Raw genomic sequence first — 21,855 nt, forward strand, 5'->3', positions numbered from 1 at the left:
AGCCCCTTTTTCTGCAGGAGACGAGGGAGGAGGGGGAGAGACAGACTAAACGGTGGGGGGGAGACAGACTAAACGGTATGACTGAGAGAGAGACAGGCAGAAAGGTGGTAAGAAGAGAAAAATCACTGTATCTTGCTTTTTATAAAAAAACCAAAAAAAAAAACATAAAACCGTCAGAGGCAAAGCTGAAACTGGTATGAACCAGAAACTCAAGACAATGCGAACATACAACTTTATTAGAAAATTGTGTGGTCTCACACCTGTTGCACAAAAGTTACAGAAGGGAATGCTAACTGGTTTTATTTTCAATTATGTACTCAAAAATATATGTATAAACTGGAAATAAATCGTCTCAAGATTCTAAACCGTTCATCAGTTCAACCCCAAACAGAAAAAAAGATGAATAAAAGGAACATGTAACGTAGCGTTTTGCTTCATTATTGAAGTCCCAAGTTCAGCGGGAGAAGGCAAAGTGTCTAAATGTGTGGCTCTCGTTCCACAGATGCACTTTTCATTTCAGCGCGTTTCATCAGATCAACTCAGAAGAATATCCAAAATCTGCATGAGCACGCAAACCAGGAAAAAGGATAGAGAGAAGGAGTAGAAAACGGTGATGCACACTGAAAGAGATACAAAATAACATCTCAAAAAACAGCACTGAAATGAAAAGCAGAACTGTAGAGAGCGAGCGCGTGTGTGTGTGTGTGTGTGTGTGTGTGTGTGTGTGTGTGTGTGTGAGGATGAGCGGATTGCACCGCGGTTAACACAACTCGTCACAGAGCGTCCGTTAGAAGCGTCTGTAGTAGCGGTGCGGGGGTCCGTAGTGCATGGGCATATCCATCATGTCCATATTTTGGTGATGAGGGTTAATTGGAGGAGGAGGAGGGTGATGGTTGTGGTTGTTGTTGTTGTTATTGTTCAGGGGGGGCAGGTGCTGTAGGGGGGGCACATAGAGGGCCGGGGGCATCTGGGGAAGGACATACATCCTGCCCTGAGGCGGAGCCGGAGGGTAGCGGGGGCCGCGTGGAGGCACGAACAGGGGAGCTTGTACCGCCTGCGGGTGAGGAGGGGCCGCGGGGTTCGGGTTCTGCGGGTTTTCGGGGGGCGGACCCACACACGGCCGCTTGGCGTCGACAATGGGCTCCGGAGGAGGGCCGACCCTCTTTCCTGAATTATCTGAGAGAAGAAATAAAATAAAAAAAAAAATTTAAGTTATGGATGAACCAGATCTTTCTGTCCGGTTTCATAGCAGATTTAAAGGTCCCATGACATGGTGCTCTTTGGATGCTTTTATATAGACCTTAGTGGTCCCCTAATACTGTATCTGAAGTCTCTTTTATATAGACCTTAGTGGTCCCCTAATACTGTATCTGAAGTCTCTTTTATATAGACCTTAGTGGTCCCCTAATACTGTATCTGAAGTCTCTTTTATATAGACCTTAGTGGTCCCTAATACTGTATCTGAAGTCTCTTTTATATAGACCTTAGTGGTCCCTAATACTGTATCTGAAGTCTCTTTTATATAGACCTCAGTGGTCCCCGAATACTGTATCTGAAGTCTCTTTTATATAGACCTTAGTGGTCCCCTAATACTGTATCTGAAGTCTCTTATATAGACCTTTAGTGGTCCCCTAATACTGTATCTGAAGTCTCTTTTATATAGACCTTAGTGGTCCCCTAATACTGTATCTGAAGTCTCTTTTATATAGACCTTAGTGGTCCCCTAATACTGTATCTGAAGTCTCTTTTATATAGACCTTAGTGGTCCCCTAATACTGTATCTGAAGTCTCTTTTATACAGACCTTAGTGGTCCCCTAATACTGTATCTGAAGTCTCTTTTATATAGACCTTAGTGGTCCCCTAATACTGTATCTGAAGTCTCTTTTATATAGACCTTTAGTGGTCCCCTAATACTGTATCTGAAGTCTCTTATATAGACCTTTAGTGGTCCCCTAATACTGTATCTGAAGTCTCTTTTATATAGACCTTAGTGGTCCCCTAATACTGTATCTGAAGTCTCTTTTATATAGACCTTAGTGGTCCCCTAATACTGTATCTGAAGTCTCTTTTATATAGACCTTTAGTGGTCCCCTAATACTGTATCTGAAGTCTCTTTTATATAGACCTTTAGTGGTCCCCTAATACTGTATCTGAAGTCTCTTTTATATAGACCTTAGTGGTCCCCTAATACTGTATCTGAAGTCTCTTTCCCGAAATTCAGCCTCGGTGCAGAATTACAGCCACTAGAGCCAGTCCCACAATGAGCTTTCCTTAGGATGTGCCATTTCTGTGTCTGTAGCTATTGAGGAGGAGAGAGGGGGGCAGGGTGGAGGGGGGGGGTGTGGCCTTGACCAACTGCCACTTTTCTCATTTGAAAGCCATGATGTCTCTCTCTCATGGGTGGGCCAAATTCTCTGGGAGCAGAGAAAGGGGAGGTAACCTTGCTCCTTATGACCTCATAAGGAGAAGATTCCTGATTGGTCCATCTGAGCTTTCATTTTCTCAAAGGCAGAGCAGGATACCCAGGGCTCGGTTTACACCTATCACCATTTCTAGTCACTGGGGGACCATAGGCAGGCTGGGGGAATGCATATTCCTGTTAAAAAACCTCATAAAGTGAAATGTTTCATGCCATGGGACCTTTAAATGTTGTCAGACTTCCTGGAGGTTTGAACTGAACCCCTCGCCTGCCCCGCATACTTTACACAAACACATTCAGACCGACCAAATCAACAGGAAACACTCCTGCAACCGCTGCCGGTTTATGGTGTAAACAGCAGCCAACTTGTCTGAATAAATAAATGTTTAGACAGACAAAGGGGAAGCAGCAGAGAGGAAGAATAATGTTGCGGCAGTGCTACATTTCTCTGCCAGGAAACAGAATTCGTCACATTTCCATATCGGTCTGAAGAAAGGAACAGTTTACGAAATGTTACCGGGGGTTGAATCACTGAGCAATAATAAATAGTTGCAACAGCTCCGACAATAAGTGACGGTCAGTACTGACCTGCGCTCTTCTTATTCAGCTCTTCCTCTCCTTTCTTCTGGATCTCCTGAATGATTCGCTCATCATCTTGCTGCAGAAACAAACACAAAGTTGTTAGTATTCACAATGTGACAACCCAAAAGACATGTTGTGATCTTCATAAAGTAGCCATGACTTAACCTTGTAATGCACAAGTATAAACATAAGCTCTAGCCACCAACATAGCACTTGTTTAGCAGCAGGCTTGGGTTTTATAAAGCATAAAAAAAACAGAATTTAACAGCACAAACAGCTGCTAGCATCGACAACAAGGTCGGCAGCGCCTGAACGTCGCTATCCATGTTAAAATAGCCACTGGTAGTCAGTGGCTTGTTTTTTTCTGGGAAAGGGTCATGTGATAGGGGCGTGACGAATCAGGGAAGGACACGTAATGACTGAGAAGACCCAATCACGAGGCAAACGCTGGCGTCAGCGCCGTCGTTATCCGAAGGGGCTCCGTTTATGCCCGTCCGCGCTACAACGCAACCGCGGCAATTTAAAACCAAAAAGGGGTCAGCGGCGATTCTAAAATGTCTTTGTTTACGGGGCTCGGAAACGCCGGAGTAGTGTGGACGCGAGGCGTAAACGTAGTAGTGTGGATGGGGGGGGGGGGTCTCCAGGGAGGTCAGAGCTACGGTGGAGGGTGGGACTGCAGTTTGTCATTAGATGAACCAGCGGGATATAAATTGACCAGCTGTACTAGTTTGTGCCTCGCCTTTTCTCTCGCCTGAAAATTAAACTTTTGGGTGAAGTGAAAATAAAGCCGGTGAACGGTGTGTATTTATTTAGTCAGAACTTCCTTCACTTTCATTCTTGACAAGGAAAAACCTTTAATAATAATAATAATAATAATGATGATGATAAGAAGGCAGCCGGCCCCCTTTCACCAGCCCTCAGGTTACCAGTATTTATACATTTCTTGGCAATGCACGTGGAGACCATCTCTTGGCCAGCTCTGGTGCCTCTCTAGCGCTGCTGGAGCGGCTCCAGCTCATTAACTGCTCGGGGACTAATCGTTGGTCCGGTTTGCCAGGGATACTGTGGCCAGGCCACTGTGGGCTACCGCAGAGTCAGATGGTCAGGGTCAAAGTGAAGGGGAGTTAATGAACACGTTTGTGAGCGGTAAAAGAAATATGAATGAATGATGAACTGAATGTGTGCCGGCTAAAGTCAGTGGCCAAATGACAGAATGAACAGACACTTGTGGAGAAACGCAACCCCACGTCACGCTGCGGTAGGGGGTGCATGACATATTGACTCAATATCGTTATCGCGATATCACGTCGCGCAATATTATATTGAAAGTGCCGCAGTAAGTACGTAATATTTGGTTTATTTTGTGAAGCACTGCGTCCCATCCGTTGGCCGTGTGGCTTGGTGGTGTTTGATTTAGAGCTTGACACGCTGTGATGATCATCATTTCATTGGCCAGTTACCGTGCCACTTGCACGTGTTAGTGCACGTCAGCGCACGGGTCCACTATGTGACAAACCCTATGGAGCGTACCACGTGACGTGTGTGCACATTTCAACAGAGTGACAGCGTAAGGGAAGAAATAGAGATAACTAAACGGAACGAATCAGAAAAGCAAAAGAAAGGTTGTGTCCTGTCCTCTTTATTTATATATTTTATACTGTCCAACCAGTAAAACATGTCCTGTTCTCTTTATTTATATATTTTATACTGTCCAACCAGTAAAACATGTCCTGTCCTGTAGTGGTCATTATTTATTTATTCATGTTGGACCGGTCCAATATGACCGTCAGTTGGAATAAACCTTGTGTTGTAAGAAAACTTGTTTTATTTGTTATGAATCTATTTTGATGCGTTTTCCCGTAACTTTTGTAATTTTACATATGTTTAAAAACACCAAAATGAATATGTATATCGCAATATTCATAATCAACATCGCAATAATCACATTTAGTCAATATCGTGCAACCCTACGCTGCGGTGGCCAATCACGTGACCGTGGATCAGGCTTGTCGCTGTGTTTTGAGGCGCTGTGAGAGTCCTGTACAGTAGATGGGAAACATCACTGCCTCTATCGCTGCACGTTCTCTTAATACATCCATGTCGATGCCACAACTAATTTTTTTTTTAGAACTTGCCCAGGAGTTGTAACAGCCGCAAGTTTCCTGCAACAACAAATCACAGTCAATGTGTCTCGCTAGTCTCTTTTCTCTTTGTCCGTAAAATCAAGCTGCCTTCAAGTGCAGTCGGAAACATCGAGATCTATAAACGATCTGACGGAAACAGTCATTTTGAAACTACATATGGGGGGGGGGGGGGGGTTAAAGTACACAACATGACGTCACACTAATGGGCCCTTTCATTGACCCCGGGCCGCATAATGATGCAGCAAATCGCCAGATCGCTTTTTTTGTTGGTCTGAATGTAGCTTTACAGAAAGAAAACCAAAGAGCTGGTGTCGCATAAGGCCTTCCTGCTACAATTTTGACAAAACCAGGCCAGACGAAAGAAAACGTTCCCTTTAAAATAAAAGCTCAGGCCAAAGGCGAAGGCAAAGGCCGTGTCTGAGAAAGTACCGTGGGGTCGGTCCAGAGGGAGCACTTGCGGCAGTGTCGGCAGGGAGCGCCAGGAGAGCGGGCGTGCTGGCAGAAGTGGTTGTAGCCGGTGATGGGCTCTCTGCAGAGGTAGCACATGAAGCTGCCGCAGCGGCACGACATCCGGTTGCAGCCCTCCGACTTGACCAGGCCCGTCCCGCACTTGACGCACTTCCTCACCCGAGCTGCCGTCATGCGCTCCTCGCTGCAGCACGTGGACAGAGAGGGAGACAAACTGATGAACAGGGGAGTAAGAGAAATTAGTAACACTTCACCTGAAGGTATCTACATGAGAGTGACATGACACGGTCATGAACACACATGAACCCTAACCGAATGCTTCTGGCAGAAGCGCCATGTCATAAACGTTAATAACTTGTTTTTAAATATATATATAGTACAGAAACATACATAAATACATATATGTTTCTGTACTCTCTTCTGAGGCCTCTCCCAGTTCTTGGTCTTGGTCTAAAGTTGCCGTTGTGATTTTTAGACACTTTTAAGTTACGTCCTGTTGAAACCATCGGGTCAGTGGTGCTGCTCAGAGCTGCTCCACTGATCCTTCTACCAGGCCACTTCCTGTCTCTTTCAGCACCAGGAAGTGAGAAGATCTGTGTACGGCTGCAAAACAGGAAGCACTGCTTGAGGGCCTTCTGGGCCACAGGAAGCAGCCAGCCACTCCGCTTCCCCCGACTGTTGTCCGGGAAACTGAGCTGTTTACCCAGCATCCTCTCCGAGTGAGGAGTACAGGGGACAGCGAGAAAATAAAAACGGGGCCTGAGACAAAAAAAAATGGGTTCATGGGTAGAAAACACTGTGGCTAATTAGGAGCCCGGTTGTTTATGATTTACTATGATTAAATGTATTCTTTGTCATGCCAAATATTAATATATGAATGTTAATAGTGCCCTGTACGGACCATGATGGTGATTTCTGGGAGCCTGATCATGGAACTGGTTCTAGTGTGTTTTTGATGAGATAAATTGAATAAATGAAAAAGAGATGGACTGAATGGGAACAAAGACGACCTGGTGGGAGTTTCAAAAGGTTGTGAATAAGCATGGGCTGCTTGGTATAATTTAAAATAAAATATGTCCTAGCAGGACAAATTAAATTTGTACTTTTTAATATTAAGCACGTGTGCAATGTTTTAGAGTTTATTAAGGTTCCCGGAGCCAAAATAATAACCACAAAGCTTCTCGTCATCCCATCAAAGGAAGTAGAAATCTGTATATGAGAGACTCGTATGTCCTCTGCAGATCATTAGCGTAGCCGGCTAAGTGGTGGTGTGCTGATAAAGGAGTCTGGTGGAGTCCCGTTTGTTTCTGCAGGACCACTTACAAGAGCACCCTCATGCGGATCTCGTCCCTCTCCAGGACCTGCTCGCAAGTCTTCCCCACGTGCTGCTTCCACTGGACATGGCACTTTCTACAGCTCTCCTGCAGAAAAAAAGACAAGAAAGGAATTCACCAAACGTCAAGTGCAGGGATTAGGTAGGACAAATAGAAAGAGAAGGCAAAAACAGGGAGTCGTTTTCATTAGAATCTCCTCGTAACATTTATTCACAGTTTTTTTTTTTTTTTTATAGATCATCAAATACCAAGAGATTGTCGCACGTTTCCACATCGCTACCCCCCCCCCCTCCTGTCCAGTTCCTGCTGAATAAGAGGAGCCCTGCAGTCAGAGTATTCCCCCACAGTCTGCTCTATATGCTGCTGGTGCTGCCACTGCAGGGACTTGCACAGACACAGCTATTAGGTGTGGCTCTCCCTGCAAATGTATGTGTATGTGTGTGTGTGTGTGTGTGTGTGTGTGTGTGTGTGTGTGTGTGTGTGTGTGTGTGTGAGACTGCAGCAATGGTGTGATTTGCTCGCCGCTGACTGCTCGGTTGCCTAGAAACAGCAACTCCATCCTCCAACCTCCTTTGTCATGTCAGCCAGAGACGTTCAGACAACATTGCTGAAAACACACGACAACACACACACACACACACACACACACACACACACACACACACACACACACACACACACACACACACACACACACACACACACACACACACACACACACACACACACACACACACACACACACAGTTAGTTAGGGGTTGCCTCCCTTGCTAACCCTTAGCTAAGTGGGGTCCCCATAAATATTTGAAACGCTCATCTAATATTGAAGAGCGTGGCATATGACAGCTGATGCAGCACCAGTATGATGCATATCTCCACGACAACGTCCAGTGTGACTCTTAACCTGGGAAGGAAGCCCTTCATCTAGCAGAAGCACGCCCTCTACGTCCTGCGACGTATTTACACATCCTTCAGTCACTGTTCGGGCGTGTTATTTTGTCATTTTCGCTACCACAGGCTTGTGTCTCTCACAGTATTCACCGAGACAGCTGCGTGTGTGCAAGGTCAGCCAGAGGGTGGGGAACTGAGCTGGAGAAGCTCCGAGTTTCCGTTGGCATTCGGAGTTAATTTGGGTGGAAACGCCTAAAGACTCTCCGAAGACACACAAGGACCTTCAAAGTCAGCTTTGAGCAAAGGATGAGCTCTTTTCAAAAACCCAAAACAGATGAAAAGTCAACCAACTGTGTTCACATTTGTGTGGAGTTTCTGATTTATAAAAGGGAGTGTCCAAGCAGAGAAATGCACGAGACACAGCTGAGAAGCACTGGAATGTACCAGAGATCCATAAAGTATATTGAGAAAACTGTCTCTAAGACAAGGGTCTTTAGAGGAGGGGAGGAAGGGTTGTGTGCCAGCCAAGGGCCGCAGAAGAACTGGGCTCAAGTGTCAGAAAAAGCCAGATCACACAAAGACCCTGAGGCAGAGATTGAGAAGGGGAGGAGGAGGGAAGGCAGAGCAGTGAAAGATCACCCCCTAGTGGTAACCTAGAGACCAGGAAGAGGGACGATATTAGAAAAGGGTGACAGAGTGTGTGTGTGTGTGTGTGTCTGGGGACCTGTTTGACAAGATGTTGAAAAGCAGGAACACACCTGAGTTCTTACAGCGAGGCCAAAAATACAGCCGGTGACGTCGGAGTCAACTTCACGATGCACAAATGGCAGCAATGTGAGCAACTTCTGGGAAATAGTGCCGTTTAGCGGTTTTACTTCAGTCTCTACATCCGGTCATTCATTCACCCCACCCATCGTGCTCTAACTTGTCCTCCATCTCCATTCACTGCACTTCTCTCCCTTGGGCCCTACCCTCTTTTTCTCCCCTCCCACCCAGTATAACCTTTCTCCGTCTTCATTCATACCTTGCCTCTCCGCCTCCGAAACGGTCTTTTCTATCTCTTTTCTCTCATGGTGCAGGCTGCAGTAGGCCTTATAAGGCAGTGCAAGCAGCTTGCAGAGCTTCTGATTGGGGGGCTGCGTCGAGAGTGCATGTGTGCACGGGTGTGTGTGTGGTTATTTTTTTTTTTTTTGTGGGGAGGTGGCTTTTACTGCAATCAAATCTGAGTACAGATGTGATAACATATGACATACAAAAAGACTCTAGGGCACAGATCTCAGCTCTTGTTTGCACTCGCCTTCCACTGGCCTACATTTTACATTCCTCTATTTTCATGAAGTAATCATACGCAGGCCGGGACAAGCCGATCCAAATGTCCTCATAACCACATGTGGAATACATTAGTAACCGAGGGGGTCAGACAGAGCCAGGGCAGAGGAGCAGGAGCAGGGGAAAGGAAAAGACAGGGAGGAGAATCTGGGTCAAACTTGATCTGAACCCCATTTGAAATGGAGGCGGAAGTGAGAAACAACCAGTAAGAAAGCAGCAGGACGGGAGTGGAACGTGCAGCCAGCCAATGAGGTGGCGGTGTGGGAGAAGGCGGGTGGGCTTACGGAAGTGTGTCGGTTACATAATGAAGCCCCTCCCTGCTCGTAGACTGAGCGGGCCGACCGACTGTACAACAACTGTCTTCAAGCGAGCTTATGCTGATGGGATTAAAAAAAATAAAAAACACATGAAAAAGAGACCTGCAGTAAAGCTCGTCTATATAATGGTAATCTGTGTGTGACAATATCTGGGTTTTCGAGGCGCGTTGCACCACAATGGGAGAAACCCAGACTCCCCAGACAACACACACACCACAGCAGCCACAGACTCGCATCCTGATTCCTTCACACAGTAAAAGAGGAAGCAAGTTGGGTTAACTTTTTAGTAGGACTTGACTCACCCAACGAAGAAAGAATGCACTGTTTCCTTCATAAGTCAAAAGTGTATATGTAAGACTGTTGAGAATAATACTGTGAACATATTCTAATAACTGATCTAAATCTGCAGCTGTGGCTTAGTGCTCTGCAGACGAAACCTATTCAGAAAAGGATCAGACCAAAAGATATCTGGAGCACGTCTATACTAGCATGACTTTTTGTATCTTTGGGCGTGTGTATGAGTATGTAATAGGATGCAGCTGTGCAGGGACACAGCATGGCAGCCACTATGGACCTCTGGCTCCACCTACAGGTTACTGGACTGAATAGCAGTACACCTTTGCATTGTGTACAACCTCAGATGTTTGCGTGATTACATTTAGGGCCCTGTTGCTTTTTGAGCAATGACTGCATTGACAAGGTACGACTTATACAGCAAGGCTTAAATAGGATAAATTTGGGACAGCAGGACCATCTCATAATCCAGTTCTTAAAAGAGAAGTCACTGCAAAGAAATTAATAAATAGATGACTACTGTGTTGCCAGAGGAACTAGCGGAGCTTGGGCAGAGTCAGCTGATGTTTAAATGACACTTTATAGTCTGACCAGACACAGAAGATCTCTGTGTGCTTCCAGAGAATTCTGTAAATCGATCATAAAATATTAACAAGCGCAAAAGGGGAACACATCAAAGTGTGTTTTTAAGGTCTTGGGGCGTGCCTGAGGCAACGCTAGCCATAACTAGCAAAATACAATCTAATCTAATCTCTAATGGCCCAACGATCGAGTTGCATTCTGGGTTACATAGGCGCTAGGTTTTACAAAAAAAAAAAGGAAGAAGAATGGGTGGAATAGGAAAAGACGATACTGCTGCTTCTACATTAATGAACAACAAGAAATGGCCAGCCCTTGTCTTTATATCGAACCATTTAGTCCCTGGTTCCTCCAGTTGAAACACAGGTTTAGTCCCTGAGTTAATTGCAACTAAGAATTATTTTAGTTATTGATTAATCTGTTGATTACTTTTACAATTGAAAGATTAGTTGGTTTGATCTACAAAATGTCAGAAAATGGAGAAAAATTGCAAATCACAATTTCCCAGATGCCAAACGCAAAGATATTCTTTTTTTTTTTTTTTTTAAATACAAAGATATTCAAGCCACAGTGACGTAAAACAGACAAAAGAAGAAAATCCTCACATCTGAGAAGCTGAAACCAGAAATTGTTTGGCATCTTTTCTTGGACAATGGTGATTTATTTTCCTGTGACAAATCATTTTAAGCAACTAATTTAATACATGGGCTTGATACATGCTTCAAATGTAAGCCACCATCCTGAGATCATTAGTTAACATATGCTGGAGGACTGGTGCCATGGAGCCAAGAGGTGATTATACACATGAATTATGTCGAGGTGTTTATCTCTCTCTGTCCCCCATTCCGGGAATGTAGTGATAGTAGGAGAGTGTGTGTGTGTGTGTGTGTGTGTGTGTGTGTGTGTGTGTTGAGTCGGAAAGAGATTTTGGTGCAGCAAAACGACTGTGAGACACAAGAACAGGAAAGAAAAAAAGAGAGACAAAGACACAACAAGAGAAGGAAGGGAGGGTTGTGCTTGAGTGTGTTGAGAGTGAGAATATGATTGTGGGTATGTGTGGGTGTGAGTGTGTTTGTGTGCGTTTCTGCCAAATAATGGAGATTTTCGACTGGAATTCCATGGGACAGCGCTGGCAGACACAAAGCAACACCTCCCCTGCATTCCTCAGACAGAGGGAGATAAACAGAGAGGGAGACGGAGGTGGCGACCTCGCCAGATGGAACCGGTTTAATCATCTGCTGAAAACTGTTCATCAATCTTTTTGATCCTGACAGACCTGATCTCTGTCTCATGCCCAGGCTGCACGGAGATGATTTATGCTGAAGTGGACGCCGCACGCAGAGCTTTTCAGGTTTCACTGTCACGGTGGGACTGAATTATTTATGATGCTGAATTCAAATCCAGGTTCAAGCTCTCTTCTGTACAGCGTGATTTAACTCTGACAAACAGCCATATGCGATAACATAAGATGATGCATACATTGTGCAAGAGACAGAGAGTTAACCTACATTATTCCTTTAAAGTTCTGGTCTGCAGAGGGGGAAAAGTAGCAATACAACAAACTGGCTTCCCCAGAAGCTCAAAGGGTCTAATGAACTGAATAAATGCAGAGTGGGACTGACCTTGCGGCACCGAGGGTTGGGACAGCTAAAGAGAGACCTGTCTTTGTCCAACAAGGCTGGGAAGTTGCAAAACGGACACCTGAAAGAGCCAGAGAGGAAGGAGGGTTGAGAGTGAAATTCATGACACAGCTGTACATGAGACACCCAGATAAAAGTATCCCACTGTGAGAAAAACAAACCGACATTATTGCAGAACCACACGTAGAGAGATTAAATACAAGACGAACGTAATACACATACACACATGCACCCACCCACCCCCACACACTTACCTCACAAGCTCATCAGCGCAGGTGGCGGCGACGGCCTCCTCCGCCTGCCTCTCGTAGTATTTACACAGTATGTTCTCTGGGAGCACCTTCTCCAGCTCACATACTGGGTAGGAGCACGGGCAGCCCCCCTCCATGCAGCTCAGCTCCGACTGCAACGTCAACGCACACAATTACAAATGTACAGACCGGTGCGTTCGCAACCAGCTTCAGCCAACACATGTATGCAGATACACCCAATGTACAAAAACCAGTCCTTCAAGAAAAATGCGGAGTTTTTTTGTGATTGTTGTGGGCAAAAATTCTTGATTATGCGGCACGTTTTCTTAAAAAAATACGCTGAATATGCTATATGATATTTATGCAATTTTATGCGATGAAATTGCGGGAACTTGCAAAAACTGCGGTTTGATGAAAAAGAGAAAAAAAAAAGTGATTCCCCCAACACCCTGCTTTTCGATGATGTTCACGTCGCGTAATTACATCACTTCATAACGTTTCCATGGCAACAGGGGGAAATGGCTACTCTTGTGTGAAGTAAACGCAACATTTTTCAACTTTCTGCTAAGATATATGTGACATTTTTGCAACGAAAATTGCGGGGATTATGACATCATGCAAGCCCTGCATAGTTTGCGTGGAAAGTATTTGAAAAAATGTGGCCCCCGCATAAATATGCGGACTTCGGCTGATTATGCATTGAATTATGCGATCGCATAATCGCGTTTTTCTGGAGGGACTGAAAAACGGAGTTACCACATGATTAGGATCTGATGTAGGTAAATGGCGGTAGACAGAACATTCTCAACACCTTTCATTATAATGCACCCCAGTACAACAATGTCACAAACTATTGTCTCATAAAGATGCACCAGAGAGGATTTATTACAGAACTGCATTGTTATTGGATTGCAGGCATACCAAAACAACCGACAACTGTTTTTTTCACATTGTACTCCAAATAGAGCTGGGCAATATATTGATATTATATCGATATCGTGATATGAGACTAGATATTGTCTTAGATTTTGGATATCGTAATATGGCATAAGTGTTGTCTTTTCCTGGTTTTAAAGGCTGCATTACAGTAAAGTGATGTCATTTTCTGAACTTACCAGACTGTTGTAACTGTTCTATTATTTGCCTTTACCCACTTAGTCATTATATCCACATTACTGATGATTATTTATTAAAAATCTCATTGAGTAAATATTTTTTGAAAGCACCAATAGTCAACACTACAATATCGTTGCGGTATCGATATTGAGGTATTTGGTCAAAAATATTGTGATATTTGATTTTCTCCATATCGCCCAGCCCTAACTCCAAATCTTGTATATGTCACATTATTTCTTGCTATGTTTTATGACATAATGCTACAGAATAATGTACTTCTCATTTCAGTGCAAGATAAAAAGCCTGCAGAGACTGGAAACCTGAATAATATTGACACACTTTTGAAATCAAAGAAAAAAAAAATCTTACATACTTTGGGCACACACCACACACAACACACACACACAACACACACACACACACACACACACACACACACACACACACACACACACACACACACACACACACACACACACACACACTGACTATTTCATTATATAACTACAGTAACTAACATTTGTTTGGCTGCCACATCTCTGTGTAATTCTCCAGCTCAGGAAGACATTAGTTTTTATAGAAGAATCATTTATAGTTGCCTGGCAACATTATCATCTTATTCAAATGTGAGAAAAAAAAAAAAAACAGTGCGCGTGTGTCGGTACCTTTCCGGAGCCAAATACCGCCTCCTGAGCGTATTTGACCAGGCACTCTTTACAGAACAGGTGGCCGTCTGAACACTGCGTCATCTTCTCAAACGCAAACTCTCCGTAGCAGCAGCCACACTCGATCAGCTGGCCGTCCTGGAGAAAGAATCGGACAGAGACATATTTTATGAAGCATTCTTTAAGAGATTGTCTTTTGAGAATTAGTGAAAGTGTCAAGAGCCTTGTGGTACTCGAGGGACTAAGAAGTAAAATTAACCTTCAAGGCAACTAGTCTACAATATATTCTACAAGTAAATCGCTTTTCAGGGACTTGGGAACTTTAAAGTTATAGTGCGTAGTTTCTGTCGCCCCCATGAGGAATTCTAAGTAATAACAACACGGTCGGCGCGTCCACATGACACAAGCCTTCCGTGATCGCGCACGCGGCCCCACCCTTCCTCCACGCAGATGCTAGTAGCCAAGGAGGACACGGAGGATTAGAAAAACATGACAGACTCTTCAGAAGAGGAAGTTATCTTCACTTGAGTTTCTGCTCGCGAAAGTCACCGGACGCCACAATCTTCTGAACACAGTCATACTGAGAAACCCAGAGAGAGTTGTGTGGAGCTGATAGTCTTAATTAGCTTTGTAGCAGCTCATTTGGTAATGGCTTGAATGTAACGGACGTTCATTAATACCAAAACGTTAGGCACTAAAGTTTAAAAAAAAAATAATAATAATAATAATAATAACAACATTCAACTGTTTGACTTTGAGGGAAATACTGGAGGATCTATTTTAATCTGGGTCCCAAAATTAGTATTAGTGTAATCAGAATAATAAAAAATGTAACCATCTTAAAAATACATTCAGCAGCTGCCTTGGGACTGACTAGCCAATACTACCTCGAACAAGCACACCAAACGCCTATGGAAGTATGGTCTTTATACCTCTGATAGTATATACTGCATTGTGAAATTCTGTTGAGAAACCTTTTTTTTTTTTTTTTTTACAAAATAATAACACAGTATGAACCATTGTGAAGGCTACATCAGTTTGGTTGAGTTATGTGTGCTTCCTACCTTCTTGTATTCATCCTCATTGACCTGCAGAGCCAGGAGGAAGTCCTCGTGCTAGAGAGAGAGAGAGGGAGGGAGGGAGGCAGGGAGGGAGGGGAGGAGAGAGAGAGAGAGAGAGAGAGAGAGAGAGAGAGAGAGAGAGAGAGAGAGAGAGAGAGAGAGAGAGAGAGAGAGAGAGAGAGAGTTTAGTAAACCAGGAGCTGGGACATTCAACTTTTTCTTAGCTGTGTTTGTCAAGCCAGGAGTGCTACACCTGAAAGCAGGTTCAGTTTACTGTATTTGTTCAGTTTACTGTATTATTATGACACACAGCTATGAAAACATACTAAAAGAATGGTACAAGTATTTAAAACCTGAAACGAATACTTGAGGTTCCACCAATCAGGACATAAATATCTACAAGTATAAATATAAATAAGTGCAATAAAATCATTCAAATAAATATTCTCTCAAACTGCAACCATTCTTGGTAAGCGGAGCCAGGTATAAGTCAGACTATTACATTCTCTGATGCAAGAAATGTTGCATATGCTAATTAAGCAGCACTTAACGTCTGTATACATTCTTTTTTGAATGATCTCAAATTCGGCTTCATTTACAAAGGCGACCTTTCCAAAAATGCCATAAGGATTAGCTTCCATACTAATCAAACTTTCCTCTTGGCAATATTATACCGATGGAAAAAATTATGCGGAGAGAAAAATACACTAAACTCACTGCTTAGTAGCAGCAAAACAGAACGTACGACTGTACTCGCACAATATAATAAAGAAAACAAAATTAAGTTGCATAAAGTCTGTAGGCGTGCATGCAATACTGGGTGACAGAGATTAGAGCTGGGCAATATATTTATATTATATTGATATCGTGATATGAGACTAGATATTGTCTTAGATTTTGGATATCCTGATATCGTAATAAGTGCTGTCTTTTCCTGGTTTTAAAGGCTAAATTACAGTAAAGTGATGTCATTGTCTGAACTTACCAGACTGTTGTAACTGTTCTATTATTTGCCTTTACCCACTTAGTCATTATATCCACATTACTGATGACTATTCTTTCAGGCACTCATTGTGTAAATATTTTGTGAAAGCACCAATAGTCAACACTACAATATCGTTGTGGTATCGATATCGAGGCATTTGGTCAAAAATATTGTGATATTTGATTTTCTCCATATCGCCCAGCCCTAACAGAGATACATCGTGAATTACATCAAGAAAAAAAATGTGTGTGTGTGTGTACCTCTGCCCATTCCTTGGCCTTCTGTTGATAGAACGAAAGCTCCTTCTGCACAGAGGCTTCCAGACTGTTGTACGTCCTGCAGTAGCGTCGGTCACTCTCCAAGAAATACATCCTCTTGTGAAACGTCACTGAATCTGTTGGACAGAGGCAACCTAGTGAGCGAGACACCTCGTACACAGCAAAAGTAGGTTTAAAATCAGCTAACCCTAACCCACACTAACCGGAAACTAAAACAGCTTTTCTAGAACACTGATGGAGCGCCCCCGCAGATTTTGGTCCACCCATGAAAAAGAGACATCATGGCTTTCAAACGAGCAAAAGGGGCAGTTGGTCAAGGCCACACCCCCCTCCCCCTCTCTCTCCTCCTCAATAGCTACAGACACAGAAATGGCACATCCTAAGGAAAGCTCATTGTGGGACTGGCTCTAGTGGCTGTAATTCTGCACCAAGGCTGAATTTCAGGAAAGACTTCAGATACAGTATTAGGGGACCACTAAGGTCTATATAAAAGAGACTTCAGATACAGTGTTAGGGGACCACTAAGGTCTATATAAAAGAGACTTCAGATACAGTATTAGGGGACCACTAAGGTCTATATAAAAGAGACTTCAGATACAGTATTAGCGGACCACTAAGGTCTATATAAAAGAGACTTCAGATACAGTATTAGGAGACCACTAAGGTCTATATAAAAGAGACTTCAGATACAGTATTATGGGACCACTAAGGTCTATATAAAAGAGACTTCAGATACAGTACTAGGGGACCACTAAGGTCTATATAAAAGAGACTTCAGATACAGTATTATGGGACCACTAAGGTCTATATAAAAGAGACTTCAGATACAGTATTAGGGGACCACTAAGGTCTATATAAAAGATAGTTCAGATACAGTGTTAGGGGACCACTAAGGCCTATATAAAAGAGACTTCAGATACAGTATTAGGGGACCACTAAGGCCTATATAAAAGAGACTTCAGATACAGTATTAGGGGACCACTAAGGCCTATATAAAAGATACTTCAGATACAGTATTAGGGGACCACTAAGGCCTATATAAAAGAGACTTCAGATACAGTATTAGGGGACCACTAAGGCCTATATAAAAGAGACTTCAGATACAGTACTAGGGGACCACTAAGGTCTATATAAAAGAGACTTCAGATACAGTATTAGGGGACCACTAAGGCCTATATAAAAGCATCTAAAAAGCAGCATGTCATGGGACCTTTAACAAACACTGGTCGTTTAAAATGAGTGTGTATTGGAACAAAACAAGAAGGCACACAACATACACACACTCGCGGTTTGCAGCAGCCGTGCACGCACAGAGAAAAGTGAAAAGGTTTGCTCACCGTGTCCAAAATGGAAATCAACGTAGCAGCGCTCCGAGGAGGCTCTGCTCCGTCGTCTCTTTCCTGAGGGGTCGCCTGAATCTTGCCACTTCTTCAGAGCTTCACATAAGGCCTGGGAGAGCGGGAGTTGAAGGACATTTGTAAAAGACAGCAAGAAAGTAGAGAAAGGGTTAAAATGCGACTGCATTCCTAGGAGGCACGGTGTACTACTGAGACCGCAGGTACCTTGCGTGTGATTGCATAGTGTCCCTTCAGAGCATTGAGGGCCCATTTGATGTCCTGACAACTGAGCATCCTGAAATCTGCCATGAGCAAGTCGGCAGCCTGCATCACAGCCTCAGGTCCCACCGGGCCCAGTTTGGTATAGTCAAACAGGTCCTCGGTCACCTAGAAAAGACCCATAACCGACGAATAAACAAAGTAACAAGACACTGAGATATCGGATTTAAAGACGGGTATGGAGCAGTCACAACAACAAATGGAAAATAACATTGTATAACTGCGATTTTGACACAAGGTTTTTTTTTCTAATTGTAGGGCAGACTGAAGGTCTGTGTGTGTGTGTGTGTGTGTGTGTGTGTGTGTGTGTGTGTGTGTGTGTGTGTGTGTGTGTGTACACTAATCTCCAAAGTTTGCTTAGGAAAAGAAAAATACAGACAAAGTTACTCTCCTTTCCATGTGAAACAATCACATGATGTTTTTTTTCAGGATATTCATTCTCTCTGCCCAACAACAGGACAGTCATAATCTGGTGACAACCCTCAAAAAAAAAGCTCTATTATTATATATTTGTTTGGTAAGTTTGATTGACATAATTATGTAATGAGGAACAATCTATCCTTCCCTGCATTTCCAGTTCTTCAGTTTATATACACACTGCACATAATGTTCTTAAGCGTGATTTATGGGCTGCAGAGGCTACATTATACGGATTGATGACTTTATATTACCCCACACAACTACATCAGACACACACACATGGACACACACACGGACACACACACACGGACACACACACACGGACACACACACACGGACGGACACACCTCTGTCTGGGTGTCTCCAGACTCCAGTAGGATGCTGGTGGGAGCTACTGTGGCTGCTGTATCCCCCCTTGGATACTCTGGGTTCTCCAACAGCAGGTTACAGATACTGGAAACAGAGCAGAGGGGAGGCTGCATGTAAACAAGCTTGTACAGACATACACACAGTTATAAGGGTATGATGGTCTTCCAATACCTATCAACCTACACAGAACAACTTCAAGTATACAGATTTGGGACTGTGCCCTATTGCATATATATCAATGAAGTGTACACCCAATTCGGTCAAACCTCTTCATTAGAAAGAAATATTATTGAGCATTTAAAAACAGGGTAATACTTTTAGTTAAACTATTAAAAAGGTCCCATGGCATGAAAATGTCACTTTATGAGGTTTTTTAACATTAATATGCGTTCCCCCAGCCTGCCTATGGTCCCCCAGTGGCTAGAAATGGTGATAGGTGTAAACCGAGCCCTTTCTCTGATTTGCCCACCCAGAGAATTTGGCCAGCCCAAGAGAGAGAGACATCATGGCTTTCAAACAAGCGAAGCATGGCGGTTGGTCTAGGCCACACCCCCACCCTCCACCTTGCCCAACCCCCCCCCTCTCTCCTCCTCAATAGCTACAGACACAGAAATGGCACATACTAAGGAAAGCTCATTGTGGGACTGGCTCTAGCTGAGCTAGAATTTCAGGAAAGAGACTTCAGATACAGTATTAGGGGAACACTAAGGCCTATATAAAAGCATCCAAAAAGCAGCATGTCATGGGACCTTTAAGTCAAGTTGATAGTTCAATAAATCCTTAATATGAACAAAGGAATTTACTTTTAAGCTATAATAAAAGGTTAACAAAGAAAAGTAAACTAGATCTGAATAAACCAAGGTACAAAAAGACATTTAACTCCAACACAAGTACAAAGGATACAGCAGCAAATCTAGAAACCTTATCAGGTATTCATTTCCTGAGATGTTGAATCACTAATTATTACTTTATATGAAGTACTCGAGAAAGGAAAAGGTTGCTGCTTCTTACACATTCAAGTCTTTCACATTATTCTTTTGGATCAGTTCTGCTACATAGGCTTCCTGGACATCTGGGAAGAGATCCAACTGTAGAGGCAACGCAAAGAGTTGAACAGGTGGAATGTAGTTGGGGACAGAGGAGGTGAGAAGCATAGTTTACACCACAATTTAGAGCTGCTCGATTATAAAAAAAAAGAAAAAAAAAAAAGAAAAAATTCATAATCACGATTATTTTGGTCAATGCTGAAATCATGATTATCTAACATGGTTACTCATTGACTTTTGGAAAGATGTTTATTTATTTAACTTAGAAACAGTGAAACAAATCAACAGTGAAAACACCTTGCACTGTGAAATTTCCCTATAACTTTTCCCGTTTAAACTTTTTTTTATTTTATTTATTATTATTTTTTTTTTTTAAACGGGACAAAAATAAGAGTTTACTTGCAAAACGTAAATGTGCAAAATAACTATTTTTTTCTCGATTGCATTGTTTTTGTGATCGTTTGGAGTCGGAATCGTAATCACGATTAAAATGTGATTAATTGCACAGCTGCCCTACCACAATTCAAATCAATTAACTTGATATTAACCCAGTGATGAGCTCATGAGAAAAATAATAGACATGCAGACCATACCAATGCATACAGCGCTTAATGTGATACTCACAACACCAGTGATAAGGGCTCTAACAAGGGGCTCTTCTGTCCCTCGTGGTGCAGAGGGACCGGGCCTTGCATCCTCTATCCAGGGAATGTCCTCTGGCGCAGGAGGGACCGCGACCAGACCAGGGGCTGGATTGACCCTTTCTGGGTTCGGAGCTGGAGCCAGAACGAGACGAGCCTCACCCCCATTGCGGGTGAAGGTTAGGACTGAAGCTGTGGGAGCTGGAGGGTTAGAGTTCACGTTAGGCATCCTGATGTGGAGGCTGCGGGCTGGTGGAACCGCACCAGAGGCACCAGCCTGTGGCGGAGGATTGGGAACAGCCACCCCAGGCGCTTGGCTGCCCAGGATGATCCGGTGACCTGCCTCTGGAGGTCCTAGTCTCTCTGGGGCGGCAGCTATTAGCACTGCGGGGGGGATCACCGGTATCACCTGAGGGGGTTGAGGGGCCTGGACTGGAGGCTGGGCAGGGGCCTGGGCCAGGGGCCGTGGTTCAATCTGAATGAGATTGCCCTGCATGGCGTGATGGAGTAACACAAGGGGGGGGGGGGGGGGGGGGCTTAGCTGTAGGGGGTTTTGGGGCCTCGGCTGTTGTTGGGGTTGGGTTGGGGGGGGGCCCTTGCATGCTCTCGGCTGCGGGGGAAAAACGACTAGTTTCACCTCCTTCACCTGGATGAGGTGGGGCTGTTGGGTTGTGGTCCCGTTGGACTGGAGCTGTGTAGATGTACTGGGCTGAGACTGCATCGGTGTGCGAGACTGTGACTGTGCAGATGAAGTACTGGCCTGATGATTGTCTTGTGAATGACTACTTGTACCAGCCTTTTCTTGAGTGTTTGTAGAAGAACTTGATGCAACCGCACAAGAGTAGTGTGTGGCACTGGTAGAGGTACTCGCCTGGGGCTCCACCGCTACGCGTACTGAAGAGCCAGCGTGTGGCTGTATGAGTCCAGATGTGCTGGGTTGAGGCTGATGAAGTACTGGTATAGGTGCTCTGGATGTGCTGGCACTAGCCTTGGCATTTGTGGAGGTAGATGGGGTTTGGATAGGAACCGCATGGGGTTCCACTTTTGCGTGTGCTGACGTACCACCCTGTTGCTGCGAGTTTGTGTTAAGTTTTGGCTGAGACAGTGTGTGTAATGAAGAGCCAGGTTGTGGCTGTGTGTGTGCAGACGTGCTAGACTGCACTGGTGTCAGTGTCCGTATGGCTGGCCGCAATGCAGAGGAGTTGGCCTTGGCATCTCTGGAGGTAGAGGGGGCAGAACCAGGGTCCACCGTGGGGACCCCAGAGGTTGCGCTACTATGACCTACAACTTGAATCAGGTTGTGCAAGGCCCCGCTCCATTTTGCTGCTGGGCGAATCACGTGTCTGCGTGCAGGCGTTAGCGGCTGCAGGAAAACACAGGAGGCAAAAGAGAAAAGTTGATAGATGAAT

At 44.1% G+C, this 21,855-nt stretch overlaps 1 protein-coding gene across 1 annotated transcript in view; it reads right to left on the bottom strand.

Annotated features, from left to right (window-relative positions):
• Window positions 1-213: 213 nt before the first annotated feature.
• The window catches only part of rnf216 (ring finger protein 216), a 24,014-nt gene continuing 2,372 nt past the window's right edge, over window positions 214-21,855 (bottom strand). Inside the window, exons 4-17 of the mRNA XM_039825058.1 lie at window positions 20,430-21,809; window positions 19,771-19,847; window positions 18,738-18,843; window positions 17,917-18,078; window positions 17,692-17,803; window positions 16,337-16,470; window positions 15,095-15,145; window positions 14,031-14,168; window positions 12,253-12,401; window positions 11,981-12,059; window positions 6,938-7,035; window positions 5,576-5,798; window positions 3,009-3,078; window positions 214-1,176 (exon numbers count right to left, since the gene is read on the bottom strand). Coding sequence (XP_039680992.1) covers window positions 788-1,176; window positions 3,009-3,078; window positions 5,576-5,798; window positions 6,938-7,035; window positions 11,981-12,059; window positions 12,253-12,401; window positions 14,031-14,168; window positions 15,095-15,145; window positions 16,337-16,470; window positions 17,692-17,803; window positions 17,917-18,078; window positions 18,738-18,843; window positions 19,771-19,847; window positions 20,430-21,809 — 3,168 coding nt within the window. The 3' untranslated portion in view covers window positions 214-787. The remainder of the gene's footprint in view (window positions 1,177-3,008; window positions 3,079-5,575; window positions 5,799-6,937; window positions 7,036-11,980; window positions 12,060-12,252; window positions 12,402-14,030; window positions 14,169-15,094; window positions 15,146-16,336; window positions 16,471-17,691; window positions 17,804-17,916; window positions 18,079-18,737; window positions 18,844-19,770; window positions 19,848-20,429; window positions 21,810-21,855) is intronic.

Source organism: Perca fluviatilis, chromosome 15 (genome assembly GCF_010015445.1).
Source record: "Perca fluviatilis chromosome 15, GENO_Pfluv_1.0, whole genome shotgun sequence".
Lineage (NCBI taxonomy): Eukaryota > Metazoa > Chordata > Actinopteri > Perciformes > Percidae > Perca > Perca fluviatilis.